Genomic DNA, 14,572 nt, shown 5'->3' with positions numbered 1-14,572 from the left:
ACCACAACCTCTGCCTCGTGGGTTCAAGCGATTCTCCTACCTCAGCCTCCCGAGTAGCTGCGATTACAGGCATGTGCCACTATGCCCGGCTAATTTTGTATTTTTAGTAGAGACGGGGTTTCTCTTTGTTAGTTAGGCTGGTCTCGAACTCCCAACGTCAGGTGATCCGCCCACCTCGGCATTGTGTCCCACGCATCCTAGTTTTTCAAGAGAACACAGAAATTGTTTATTAATAAAATCTCTTTCTTAATCAGTGGCGGTTGATTTGTATTTCGAGAAACTCCTCTGAAGGCAACATTAAGCCCGTGCTCTGGAGTGGCATTTGGTGTGACTGATAATTACCCGCTGACCTGTGTGGTCGCTGGATTGATTTGTGTCTCCCTCGCTGGCCCGTGAACTCCACGAAGGCCACAGCAGCGCGTTCATTGTCCTACCCCTGACCCCAGCACCACATTCGGCACATTTTGGTGCCCCATAAATAACCGTCCCATTTGAATAGGAACACACCAGATGTAGGTCTTGGACCTGCTTTTCCTCTACTTAATAATAATATCGTGGGCATCTTTCTTGTTATTCCATGTGATGATACGTGTAAGGGCTTAGGGACCAGTCACACAAGGCGGTTGCTCAATCAGTGTTGGCTGCCGGGATGGCGCTGATGGGTGATCGCCTGTTCTATGGGGTCGTTTCTGACCAGGTGAGGAACACATATCCGAGCAAAGATGTATTGTGTTTCCTCAGGATGCCAAGTTTGTGGAGGAACGAAGAAAGCAGCTCCAGAATTACCTGCGCAGCGTCATGAACAAAGTCATCCAGATGGTCCCCGAGTTCGCCGCCAGCCCCAAGAAGGAGACCCTCATCCAGCTGATGCCCTTCTTCGTGTAAGTACTGCTCCCACGGGCACGCGCCGCCAGCCCTGCCAGCACTTCGTTCTTGGTTGTTTTATAAAGGTTGGGGAGGAAAGTGGCTCTCCGTGATGCCCTGGTCGCCACGGAACCCAGGCGACCTCCAGAGCCTGTTCCAGGTGCCGCGATGGAGGCCGGGCCTCAGTGCTTTGGAGCTTCTAAAGGATAGGAAGAGAGCAGGCCTGCAAATGAGCATTGTTGACTTCAGGCTCACAAATAAACTCAGGGCTCTGTGATTTTATACTTTGACACATTTCAATCAAGGAAAGATTCATTTTCTACACAGCCCACTGGGTGCTCCAAAACTGAAACAAATTGTGTCAGTGTTTCTCAAGCTTGGGTGATGAACCCAAGGAAAAGTTCTCCCAGACTCGTACCATATTAACTTAAATTATTTTTATATGAGTATTACTTAAAAATGAACATTAATATTATTTAAATACCTTCTCTTGAAAAAGTAAAAAAAAAAAAAAAAAAAAAAGTTTACATATTATGCACTTAGAAAATCATTATGCTTCAGGCTGGGCATGGTGGCCCACACCTGTAATCCCAGAACTTTGGGAGGCCGAGGTGGGTGGATCAATGAGGTCGGGAGTTCGAGACCAGCCTAGCCAACATGGTGAAATCCCATATCTACTAAAAATACAAAAATTAGCCGGGCATGCAAAAATTAGCTGGGCATGGTGGCGGGCACCTGTAGTCCCAGCTACTTGGGAGGCTGAAGCAGGACAATCGCTTGAACCCAGGAGGCAGAGGTTGCGGTGAGCTGAGATTGCGCCGCTGCACTCCAGCCTGGGCGACAGAGCAAGACTCCGTCTCAAAAAAAAAAAAAAAAAAAAAAATCGTTACACTTCAAAATTGTCAATTAACCCAGTGGATGCTACTGTTTTCAAGAAAGCTAATCTTGGCTCGAAATGTCATGCAGTGATTTCTTTTCACCTGCCACATGCCAGGCATGCTGACCTCATCCACCCCTTTGCTCTGGTCCCATTGCCAGGAAACATCGGGCCGTCCTTTTGATGTCACTGCCTTACCACTGATTAGTCCACTCTGTTGTCATAACCTGGGACCTCTGACATTTACATCCTTGGAATTAGGGGAACCAAGATCATCAAGCCCAACTTGGTTTTTATAGTCTTCAGATGCTACAGAATGTAATTCTATTATTTCTAAAATCTTACCGTAATAGAAACATGAAACGTGAAAGTCCGTAGAGAAGACCTGTGGGATCGGGACTCATTCGAGAAGCACTGTTCTGGCTCGGTGTGATCTGTATGATTTGCTGGGGTAAAATAAGTTTCCTGTCACTGTAGCTCTTTAACAGTTGTTCTGATGGTGATGCTGGGTTCAAACCAGAGGGTGATTTCTGCTCCTCTCCGTGGGGTGCACCTTTGGGAGCCGGCTTCTGTGGGCTGTGCTTCTGTCTGTGGGGTGTGCCCGGCAGTACCATCCAGATAGACATGAGCAGCTGCCCGTCTTCCCTGCCTAGGCCCTTTGAAATTGTCTCCAAGATGGTTGCTTAGATTTTATCATTGTTCTAGGGTTTTTGTGAGAAGACATCATAGTGTCGTGCTGCCTTTGATAAGAGGTGCCTTTTTATCCTGAATAGACGACAGTATCTAGAACGCTTTATTTTCCTTTTCTCCTTTTATTTGTGATGCCAGGGCCTTGATCTCAGTATTTGGAAATGGCCGCGATAGTTCACGTGAGGAGTTCTCATTCTCTTAGAGGCATCCGCTTACAGGCAGCCTGGGGTGTGTCTCGGAGTCATTGCACATCGGCTGAATTCCCCGGTGAAAACTGAGTTAGCAAGTTGCTCCTAAGATGCTCCTGATGTTGACAGTGTGAGCAAGAGACACTGCCCCATCTGCAAGTCAGTGTCCCCCACCCCCCACAGGGCTCCACAGCCCAGGCCTCTCCGGTCCAGTGTTTCCCAAACATTCGTGTGCTGAATTGTAAAAACAGCACGTGTATGCGAGCCTCTTGGCGTGATGTGAATCTCAGCCACGCTGGTTGCCATCAGTCAGCGCTGAGAGAGAAACCTCACAGAACACAAGGTTCAATGTATGGACTTTACAGAACAAGAATTTCAGTGGGAGACTGTGGCAAAAGACACAGTGTCGATGCTGGAATTTTCACTACATGTTGGTCTAGACCCCAGTTGAAATTAAACAGCTCTTTTAATAAAAGCTCTTTGGCGTTCCTCGCTGTTCCAAATCACACTGCTCCCTTCTTCTTCTTCTTTTTTGAGGAGGATGGGATTACAGGTCGGAATGTACGGATTGTTTCATTTTGGGGCAATGATGGATGAGGCACAGCCAAGCCTTGCCCGTGCTGACGAATCTCCACGTGATCGTGTCCTTTCTCCATGTGCTGCCCACAGAAAGCAGCGAGGCTGCTGTCTCAGCTGGAAAGCCGAGCCTGAGAGATTCCTGGTTAAAAAAAACAAAACAAAAATCTCCTGGCTAAGGAAATAAACCCCAAAGCATTATGATTCTTATAAATCTTGACGGATTTTTTTCCTTGGTTCTTTCAAATGTTGATTTAGGATCTGGAAAGTCCATTTGAGTTACTGAACGTAACTGGATTGTTCACTAAAGAGAGGGCCCCCCATTTTCCTGTGGATGCCAGCCTCGCGTTTCACAGCACCCATCTCATCTCGTCTTCTGGAAAGCCAGTGAAATCTATTTCATAGTGATGAGGAAAGTGAGGCTCAAAGGGGTGACCTGGCTGGTCCCGGGGTCCCCACCCAGCACAATGGGATCCTAGGGTGTTTGGCACCATAGCCCATGTTTTTGGGATGTAGGTGGGAAGCCTGCAGCCTGCGGACTGAGCCTGATTCTCCAACTTATTTTATTTAGCCAGTATAGTGGGGTTTTGTTTTGTTATTTATTTTTCTTAATTCAAGTACTTGTCAACATCAAAAAATTAGGTGTCAGATAAAAAAAATCCAGATGTCAAGCATCTTTTTTTTTGAGACAAGTTCTCACTCTGTTGCCCAGGCTGGAGTGCAGTGGTATAATCTTGGCTCACTGCAACCTCCACCTCCTGGGTTCAGGCGATTCTCCTGCCTCAGCCTCTAAGTAACTGGGATTACAGGCACGTGCCACCATGCTCAGCTAATTTTTGTATATATTTTTTTAAGTAGAGATGGGGTTTTGCCATGTTGGCCAGGCTGGTCTCGAACTCCTGACCTCAGGTGATCCACCCACCTCAGCCTCCCAAAGTGCTGCAATTACAGGTGTGAGCCACCTTGCCCAGCCTAGCTTCTCTTGAAAAATCAGAAGAATTGGTCACAGCCCCATTCGCCCACTCTCCCACACTTGGGTGCCCCGTGTCCACTGAACCCCCAACTCCTGTTGTCTTGCGGGCACTGAGCCAGCCTCCCCTGCCCTGCCGTTTGCCTGGTTATGTCATATATTTGGGTGGACCACTTACCGGCATGACGGCTCTGGAGTTTGCAGTCCTGGCTCTTCCCCACTGCTCCCAAGGCCCCTCCATTTGAATCTGCGGACACTCCACGTTACTCATGATGCTTTTGGTTTGCATACTGTGCCCTGTGTGTTCTATGAACAGGGCCACTGATCGGCTTCAGGAATGGTCGTCCCATTCCAGTCTGGGAGCTCAGAAGGTGGGCAGGAAAGATAAAAGCCAGTGGGTAGAAATTGCTTGTGTTTTTCCTCACAAATACTACTTAAAAGTTTCAGTCCAGTATTAGATGGGACCTGCTTTCACACACACTCTTCCATTTTTTAATTCCATTTTACGTGTCCATATTTCACTGTGTTCCATAAGAGGCATCATGACTTCTAAGTAATCTGCCATCTGCACAAATCTGAGTTGAAGAATGGGGAGGTTGAGTTTTTCCTCCCAGTCCCTCTGCCTCCCGTTGCCTCCCTTGTTAATGCCAGCTCTGAATTGGAAAGTAGGCCGGTGGGAAGTGGGGCATTTCTTTTCTATTTTGAACTCTGTATATCAGTGTGGCCCAGAGGAGGGACCAGAGTCTACTCCCCAACACAAGGAACAGATGAGTGAGTGCCAGCCTCCCAACGCCCACATCTTTTGGAAACCCCGTGCTGTGTTCGCCGTCTGACATTTGGGGAAAGGGTGCTTACTGAGAGACGTGACACTTTGCAGATGGCGGACATACCCAGGGAGATGTGAGGTGCCGTTCGTTCGTGGAGGGAGGCTCAGACTCCGAGAAGTCGCTCAGGGAGACTGGACTGCAAATCGGTGACAGCTTCAGTGATTTGCTGTGCTGTCATTTAGCACATTATTAAGATGGTTCTCTGCAGAGTAATTTAACTTTGGGAAATATGTTATGTTCTGCTGCTCCTCCTTGAGGAGAGAGAAAGTTGGGGGGCTGGAAAGCGGCAGAGTAATGTAGGTCACAGCAGAAATTCCCAACTGGATTTTCAGCAGAAAACCCAGTTTGGGTTTCCCCTGCCCCCGCCCCCATTTGCTGCTGCATTCTCTCTTAGGATTGTGAAATATATCCATGTTTTGCTGAAATATGAGCTGCCTTGTTCTCCCAGTGAGCAGATTACGTTTAGCTCAGCGATGCCACGCCCTGACCTGTGCACTGCGGGGGTCACTTGAACCTAAGCTGCTTTGCAAGTCACTGCTAACAAGAAGTAGCAACTTTTGACTTCTCTTGCTTTGTGGATTGACCAGAACCTTCCAGACTCCAAACTCCTCAGCATTGCCCAGTTGCCAGGAAGGAGTGGCGATGCTGTGCAAGAGATCTCAAACCCGCGGGCCTGCTGGTTAGGTGTGTGTTCAATAAAATGTCCACACACTTCACTTTCCTTGGGTGAGCATGTCACAGTTCGGCATCGTTCCAACTACTCCGTCTTGCTTTCCCCCTTGGCCTGCTCTGCTGACTTACATCAGCCACCTGGCCCTCTAAGGCAGGTGTGTTGAGACCCCTGGTAGCCACATGGAGAGTGTGGTGTTGATTTTGGAGTCGCTGGTAGTCTTTGGCTCTTCTACTAAGGAGGAAAGTGGTCTCTTAGAAGCTTTTAGAACAGCGCATCACACATAGTAAGCACCGTATGTGTGTAACTGTTTCTACCAACAGAAAGGGAGCCTCGGGGAAAGAGATTATGGGGGGCAGATATTTTAGGGAAAGTGATGAACTTCTAGTGTGGAAAAACCCTAAAACACCACAGAAAGAAGATGAGGAAGTAAACAGCACCCACCCCGTGTGCACACCTGCCCTCGCACTCACTGTCAAGTCTCTCGTGTAACTTTGCAGAAATCATCAATACTTAGGTAAGTCAAATAGAAACTCAACTGTTCTGAAATTTGCCTTTCTATTTTTTTTTTCTTTTTTCTTTTTTTTTTTGAAACAGTTTCACTTTTGTCGCCCAGGCTAGAGTGCAGTGGTGCAATCTCGGCTCACTGCAATTTCCGCCTTCCAGGTTCAAGCGATTCCCCTGCCTCAGCCTCCCGAGTAGCTAGAATTACAAGCACCCGCTCCCACGCCCAGCTAATTTTTTTATTTTTAGTAGAGACGGGGTTTCTCCATGTTGGCCAGGCTTGTCTCAAACTTCTGACGTCAGGTGATCCACCCGCCTTGGCCTCCCGAAGTGCTGGGATTACAGGCGTGAACCACCGTGCCTGGCCGCTTTTCTTAATTTAATAAAACTGGCTCAGTCCTTCTGAAAGCTGATGAGTATCCACTGTAATGGCTGTTTCCTAATTTATTTCACCATTGCTCTACTTGAACAGTTAAGAGGTTTCCAGATTTTTCTCCCTCAGACTGTAGTCTGGAACATCTCAATGCATACAGATTTTGGCAGGTAGAGCTACAAGCTTGATGTGTAGAAGCCATTCTGGCTTAGAGGGTATGTACATTTTAAACTTTTCCCGACATCACTAAAGTCCACCCTCTTATACCAATTTGATATGCAGGGTTTGATCTGGATCGAAGGGGAAGCCACTCTTTCCAGGGGTGCAGAACAGCTGCAAGGGGCAGGGAACCCCAAGTCATCCCCTATAGCTGCAGAACAGGGCACTTGGCCCTATGGTCAGGGCACACTGGGACCTGGGATGGAGGTCTTGGTCTCTGGGGGCTGGAGCCCTTGCAGGTGTGTGAGCTCAGGGCTGTGCTTTCCAAAGAGCACGCCAGGACTGGGTATAGTGGATGGATTGGGAGATGGGCTAGGGTGCCCTCATCATGTTGCAGACAGAAGGCGGGGAGGGCCTGACCCAGATGGCCAATAGGAAAGGGGGACGTGGGTTTGGAAGGCCCTACCAAGAGGGGACATGGGGCCCCACGTCTTAGGTGTGCAGCAGCATCTGCCCCATGGTCCTCATGGCAAGGGGACAGCAGGAGCATTGCCACCCTCTGGGATGAGGACGGTGAGACTTGAGTAGGTGACTAGGCCTCCCGCTGGAGCAATGGAAGGAGAGCAGCAGCAGATGCCGAGTTTTTGAGGCTGAACATCTGGGTGCAGAGAGGTCAAGGGGACAAGGAGGGGAAACCCACTTAGGAGCAGATGAGACGTAAAGGAAGCATTGGGGTCGGAAACTGGTCTACGTGCATCCTGAAGGCAGGCCCGGAGCCAGGCGAGAGCAGAGTAAACGTGTCCTAGGATGGCCGCCTCTGAGCTGGCTTCAGGAGGCAGCTCCTCCCAGGCATGCCTCCGGAAATGTAAGTCTTCTCCCATCTCACATCACAAGAAAAACCAGTCAAGAGATTCGAGAAGTGTGTTATAATTGTCCTACTGAAAATTAAGGTGTAGCAATCACAGTTTGGAGGAATCCACAGCCACAGAGCCGAGGCAGGAGCAGGAGGTATCAATACACGGAGCTGCAGGTCTGAGGCGGCGTTTGCGGGTACCAGGACAGGAACACATGGGAGAGACATGGTCACGATCTCATTAGTCAGGATTGCCTTGTACTGACGCCATGTTCCAACTGTGTGTTCCTGGCTCTGTCTACTGCAAACAATGAATCATTCTTGCAAATAAATACTAATATGTTTATGTGAATTGTATACTTTCTGTGAGTGGCATTCCAAGAAGTTACAAGTTTTGGAAGCACAATAAGTCCTTAAATTGGCATTCTGGACACCAGACTCTGTAGCGCCATGAGCCCTGCTAGGAGGTGCCCATGTTGCGTGATTCTCTCAGCAGCACCCAACAGCGTTCACTTGTGTTTCCCAGCGTTTGGAGATTCATTCTAAGCTATCGTGTTTTACAAATCCTACTAAACTCAATATTATTAAGCGAACAGTTTTAGATTTCTAGGATAATGAGTAAGTAGTGGGAAGGATGTTAGTAATAGTTTAAGAATAACTTATAATTTGGAGAATTCCTAAGAAGTTGCAGGAATTCTGACTTCACCATCTCAAATCCCAGTCTCTCTCAAGAATTTGGAAACACTCTTGGGCTGCGATTTCCCTAAACATAGAATTGTTTGACATATGGGGGATTGCAGAGGTTACAAGGTCGGGGTGAGGTGCCCAGGGAAAGAGAGGGCAGGAAGAGGTACTGGCCTCGGACGGAAGCTAGGGACAGGGCAGGAGACTGGAGCCCACGGGGCAGAGGCGGGAGGAGGTGCGAAAGCCGAAGAAAGCCTGGTCAGCCTAGCGAGGGGAATCAGTGTCTCCCAGAGAAGCCTGCATAAGAGGGCTGCAGAATCAACATCTAGCCCCAGAGTGTTAAGAATAAATAGCAGGCTGTCCTCCTCTGCTGCCAAGTTGGCTGCGGACCCAGGGAGCAGGTGGCGCAGCGCGGCTGTGGTGGCATCCCTGTGCCCCTCGACTATGGGAGAGTGCCACCAACAAGTTATCAAGGGCAGCAAGGGGAAACGGTGGTGCCTTTGCAAGCCACGGCCCACATCACACCTCTGGGAGGGATACGTTCAACTCAACAGCTCTGCTTAGAAACGTGGCCACCTTTGCCAGGCAGGGACTCTCTGAACAAACTGGATTCTGGAACCGGCGGCCATCTGAGGCCAGAGAGGACACTTTGCTGCTGTTTTGCCCAAAGGGCAGGTTATTCTCATGTGGAGCACTTTGCAGAATCCGCAGCAGCTGCCTGGAAAGTCAGCCCCGGTCACCGTTTGTGGGCTGGTACCTGTGGCCCTGTGGGTCCTGGGATAGCTTAGATGCTAAGAGGCTGTTTGGGCTCATGGAATCTTTGGCCCCTTTTCTGATGTGTTGATACGTATTTGCACACCACAGGAGGTGACACACTAATGTTGCACCCCCCTCCCAACCCCCAGCAATGAGGCTCCTGGACAGACCTGTCTCATCAGAGAGCAGCCCATCAGCCATTGCAGCCTTTTGTCCTCATTTCTTACTTTCTCAGCCTCATTATTATCAACTAGATGTATTATTTGGAGGGAGGAGACACCCCGCTACCTGGACTGACACCCCAAATTGGGGCCTTGGTTCTGTGATCTTCCAGTATCTACAGGCACCCCAAATTTACCTCTGTCGACTGGGATGTTGTGGCAAACTCAGGTGCCTGTAGGTCTGGGTGGGTCATGTAAGTGAATTAAGCCATTAAGTTGTCAGCAGGGAGTGGTGTGGAGTGCAGCTCATAGACCCCATCTAAAGGGATTGGCCACTGCTTACCTGGCTGATTGCTGTTATATAGAACTGCAGCTAGCTGGATAAAAGTCCTTAACCTTTTTAAGAGGTGGCAGAAATGCACATCTTGATATAAAGTCTGATGTTTAAGTTGGTTGGAAATTCCTTTGTTTGCTTAAAACATCTGTGGGCCTCATGGGGTCCACTGTACCTCAAAAGCCTTCCAGGGCAAAAGGGGACTTCGGTGCATAAAGCTGTTTAACATGTGAAGAGTGCAGGATGAGGGCAGCAGGGGATCCCACTTGACCCCAGGGGATCACGATGACGAGGTGCTGACCAGGACAGCTCCAACACCAGGCCTCGGGGCAACGCGGCTCCTGCGGTTCTGACTGAGGTCCTCAAAAGAATTTGGACTCCATGAAAAAAGGGTCCATTGGAATAATCCTCGGGCTAGAGATGTCCACTCAGTGCCCAAGCACCGCTGGCACACCTGCTCCCTTCCTCCATGTGGAAGACGTGTTCCCAAAGAGGGCCTCTGTGCCCAGCCAAATGTCTTGCTCTTCGGCGAGGTGTCCTGCGCTTCTCACACCTTCTCTATGGCAGCTCCTTTGGCTTCTTGTCCTTTCTGTGTAGCCAGCGGCTGCACTTGGTTACCTGTAGAAAGAACACAGCCAGTGATTATGGAGGGTTTTGTTTTTGTTTTGGGTTTTTTTTTGTTTTGCTTTTAGCAGCTCACCAAGAAAAGTGGGTCTCTGGAGGGCAGTTGTGTCAGTTTAGGGAAATCGGTCACAGGTTATTAGGGTTGAAAAGGAAGTCTGGTGTTCTCACCTGTTAAATTCAAATAAGTGCACTTAAAGAGCACTCCTGAATATCTTCAGGGCTGGAGATTTGCAGGTCCTGCATTTTAACTGTGGGTCCTCTGTGCCCCTAGGAAATGAAGCCAGGCTTGGTCATAGTCGCCTTCCACCAAATTCTGTTCATGGGTAAAATTCACCTGAAGGAGTTCCCTGCAGAGGGGCTGTCAGAGGACCTTTGATTCTGCTTTTCTTGGGTTGCCACTCCCCTGTCACTCACTGCCCCCTGCCCTACTAAACCCCAGTGGGTTTCCTTATGCCTGTACCCCTCTGGTTTTTAACTAAGGGCAATTTTGCCTTACTCCCCAATTCCAGGGACAGCTGGGAATGAATGCAGACAGTTTTTGGTTGTCCCAGTCATGGGGGACAGTGCCACCAGAATCTAGTGGGTAGAGGCGAGGGATGTGCTGAGCATCCTACACCTCACAGGACAGCCTCCTCCCTGCACAGCAGAGTTATCTGACCCGAACGTCAGCAGTGCCAAGGTTGAGAAACCCAGACCTGGCCTGAGAAGCTCACTCGTTGGGTCTTGTAAAACCAGCTAGAAAGCACTGGGACTCCGCAGTCAAGAAAAAGAGAGAGGGAGGAGAAACCAATGTGTGTTTAGCACCTGTCAGGATCCAGGTATTAGGCCAGGAGCTTTTCATTTCTTTATTTTTTGAGACAGTCTCACTCTGTCACCCAGGCTGGACTGCAGTGGTGTGATCTCAGCTCACTGCAACCTCTGCCTCCCAGGCTCAAGTGACTTTCGTGCTTCAGCCTCCCAAGTAGCTGGGATAACAGGCATGTGCCACCATGCCCAGCTAATTTTTGGGGTTTTTTTTGTTTTTTTAGTAGAGATGGGGTTTGATTGTGTTGGCCAGGCTGGTCTCGAACTCCTGGCCTCAAGTGATTTACCCACCTCGGCCTCCCAAATTGCTGGGATTACAGGCATGAGCCACTATGCACAGCCAGCTTTTCATTTATTAAGTTCACACATCCTTTCTTTGAGGTTGGTGTTACTGTCCCTTTTTTCCAGATGAGGAAACGGAGCCTCACAGAGTGACATGGCCAAGCCATCGTCTCACAGCTGGGATATGGCGGCGTGGGGAGTGTGAGCTGGGTGTGCACGATCGGCAAGCCTCTACCCTTTGTCACCGTCACACCAAAATGAAGCACTTAAAGAGCACTCCTGAATATCTTCAGGGCTGGGGATTTGCAGGTCCTGCATTTTAACTGTGGGTCCTCTGTGCCCCTAGGAAATGAAGTCAGGCTTGGTCACACTCATCTTCCACCACTGCGTGTCTCCCCTGGAGGTCCTCAGAGTATAGAGGCCGTAGCCACTGTATAAGCCCTGCCACCGCTGTGGCCTCTTGGTGCTTAGATTGGCCATGGGAGGCCTATTGGTGCTGTCCAAGGTCCTACCCATCTCCCTTTCTTTGAGGTTAATTGTAGAAAGCGCTAGAAAATGGGGCTGGGGAGGATTAAGGAACTTCTGAGAGCTTTGATCCCAGCTGAGAAAAGGGGTCTTTGATACCTGTTGGACATCCACTTGGAGCCATCCCGTTCCTAACCTGTTTGCCCATGAGCCAAACCCCTTGTCTTCATTCATGTCACACACCCAGGATGTTTTGCCTGGACCAGAGAGAAGGGTGAACAAAGCTCAGCTTTGGCCCTGGCACTCGCCTGTGAGCGCACAATCTGCTGGCTTAGCAGGCGTCACTCAGAAGATAAAGCAGGTTACGGCTTGCTGAGTAAGAACAGGATTTCGTGTGTTTATTTTTCTTTTTTATACATGAGAACTTGCTGTGACAGAGTTGAGGATGTTTTTCTCACTCGCTTGTTCTGGGAAGGCAGGTTGAGAAATTACTAATGCAACAGGAAACAAGCCGTACTGTCCAGGTTGGGGACGAGGCTTGTTTATTACTTTCACATCAAAGGTACAAGCAGCATGGCCTTATCAGTGAGAAGGAGGGCGGCCGTTGTGCAGGCTTGGGTTTGATGCGAGGCCATGCCATTTACTGTATCAGTGATCTTGGATTAGAACCTTTAGGGACTTCATGCTTCTATTTTTCCCTCTGTAAAATGGGACTAATTATAGCCCCTATCCCGGAAAGTTGAAGAACTCATACCTAGCACAGAGTACACACTAACTAGTTTAGCTGTGGCTGCAGTAGGGGTTGCTTCTTTGCTAGCAGGAGTGTACACAGCTAATTTCTGGGTTCCTTAGATCCAGGGCAGAGCTGGTATTAAGAGGTGTCAGGGGGCTGGGCACAGTGTCTCACGCCTGTAATCCTAGCACTTTGGGAGGCCAAGGCAGGCAGATCAGGTGGCCAGGAGTTTCAGACCAGCCTGGCCAACATGATAAAACCCCATCTCTACTAAAACTACAAAAATTAGCCGGGCATGGTGGCGCACACCTGTAATCCCAGCTACTCAGGAGGCTGACATAAGAGAATCGCTTGAGCCTGGGAGGTGGAGGTTGCAGTGAGCCAAGATCGCACCACGGCACTCCAGCCTGGGCGACAGAGTGAGACTCCATCTCAAAAAAAAAAGAGTTGATCAGGGCCTGGGGGCCGGGGGAGCACACAGCAGGCGCATTCACTGAGCATATTTAGGAGACAATGTAGATTTATCCATGTATCTCCACCCACGGTCACTCCCTTTCCTCCCAGGTGTTGGTCAGGTCGATCTCGGAGGCTGGGACTCTGGGATCTTGTTAGCATAAAGATGCCATCCCTCTGGCCAGGCCCTAAATTGCTGAGCCCAAAGACCAGACTGCAAGGTGCCGGGCACACCTAAAATAATGGACCTTCTTTTCACCTCAGTAAACTGGTTAGCGTGGTACGTGGTCAGATTTCAGTATAGTGGCTAAGCCAAAGCGCTGTTCGTAATTTCTTACAGGAGTTCAGCAGCAGCTTGGTACGTGACAGAAAGAGCAAGACTTTGAGCCAAACAGACCTGGGCTCCAATTCCAGCTCAACTACATAGCAGCCTTGTGAACCTGACCTCTGCCTCAGCATCCCCCTCTATAAAATGGGGATAGTGGCAGAGATCTCACAGGCTCGTTGAGAGGATTTAAAGGAAATATTACCTACTTGGAGTTTCTCAAAGGGAAGCAATTTTGACTGTGGTTTTACTTCTTTGTTCAAACTCTCACTTCAGTCCCAAAATGATTTGAGTTGGCAGCTTAGACATTATTACAATTGCTTGCCCTACTTCATGTCTTTTATTTTTAAACGTTGGAGCATCTGAAACTTCACTTCGGCAAAAGGGAAGCAGATTAGGTATTTTTGGCACAATGACCTCCATCCTATGTGGGCTTTGTTTAAGCAAACAAACAAAAAAGTAATAAAATGTCTCCTATATCAGAGAGGTGTGTCCACAGCATACAAAAATTGTGTGGCCGGGCGTGGTGGCTCATGCCTGTAATCCCAGCACTTTGGGAGGCCGAGGTGGGCGGATCACGAGGTCAGGACTGAGACCATCCTGGCTAACATGGTGAAACCCTATCTCTACTAAAAATAGAAAAACAAAAAATTAGACAGGTGTGGTGGCACGTGCCTGTAGTCCCAGCTACTTGGGAGGCTAAGACAGGAGAATCGCTGGAACCTGGGAGGCGGAGGTTGCAGTGAGCCGAGATCACGCCACTGCCCTCCAGCCTGGGCAATGCAGCAAAACTCCATTTCAAAAAAAAAAAAGAAAAGAAAAGAAAAAGGAAATTGTCTGCCATTTATAGACCAAAATCGTCCTGTCCTGCTGAAGTATAATTGATCTTGGTGAGAGGTTTCTTCTCAGTAGGTCAAGCAAACTCATAGCTTTCTGCATTTCCCCTTGCACTTTTTAGTTTTATTTATTTATTTTTGAGACGGAGTCTCAGTCTGTTGCCCAGGCTGGAGGGCAGTGGCGCGATCGTTGCTCACTGCAACCGCCGCCTCCCGGGTTCAAGCAATTCTCCTGCTTCAGCCTCCCCAGTAGCTGGGATTACAGGCTTGCACCACCACACCTGGCTAATTTTTGTATTTTTAGTAGACACAGGGTTTCACCATATTGGCTAGGCTGGTCCCGAACTCCTGACCTCAGGTGATCCTCCTGCCTTGACCTACCAAAGTGCTGGGATTACAGGCATGAGCCACTGCGCCCGGCCTCCCCTTGCACTTTTAAAATGATGTCTGGGAGTGATAACTGAAAATGGTTACTTGATTTGGTTATCAGTTATCTCCTGCCATGTTGATGCTGTGTAACAAACATCTATGATACTTTCAAGTTGGTATGTGATAATAACATAT

General features: G+C 49.0%; 1 protein-coding gene across 4 annotated transcripts in view; it reads left to right on the top strand.

Moving 5' to 3' along the window:
• The window catches only part of SNX29 (sorting nexin 29), a 586,208-nt gene that overhangs the window by 538,058 nt on the left and 33,578 nt on the right, over window positions 1–14,572 (top strand). For all 4 annotated transcript variants that reach the window (XM_050774079.1, XM_050774080.1, XM_050774082.1 and 1 more), the window contains one exon: window positions 742–881. In XM_050774079.1, coding sequence (XP_050630036.1) covers window positions 742–881 — 140 coding nt within the window. The remainder of the gene's footprint in view (window positions 1–741; window positions 882–14,572) is intronic.

Source organism: Macaca thibetana, chromosome 20 (assembly GCF_024542745.1).
Source record: "Macaca thibetana thibetana isolate TM-01 chromosome 20, ASM2454274v1, whole genome shotgun sequence".
Taxonomy (NCBI): Eukaryota; Metazoa; Chordata; class Mammalia; order Primates; family Cercopithecidae; genus Macaca; species Macaca thibetana.
This window is presented reverse-complemented; position numbering and strand designations above follow the sequence as displayed.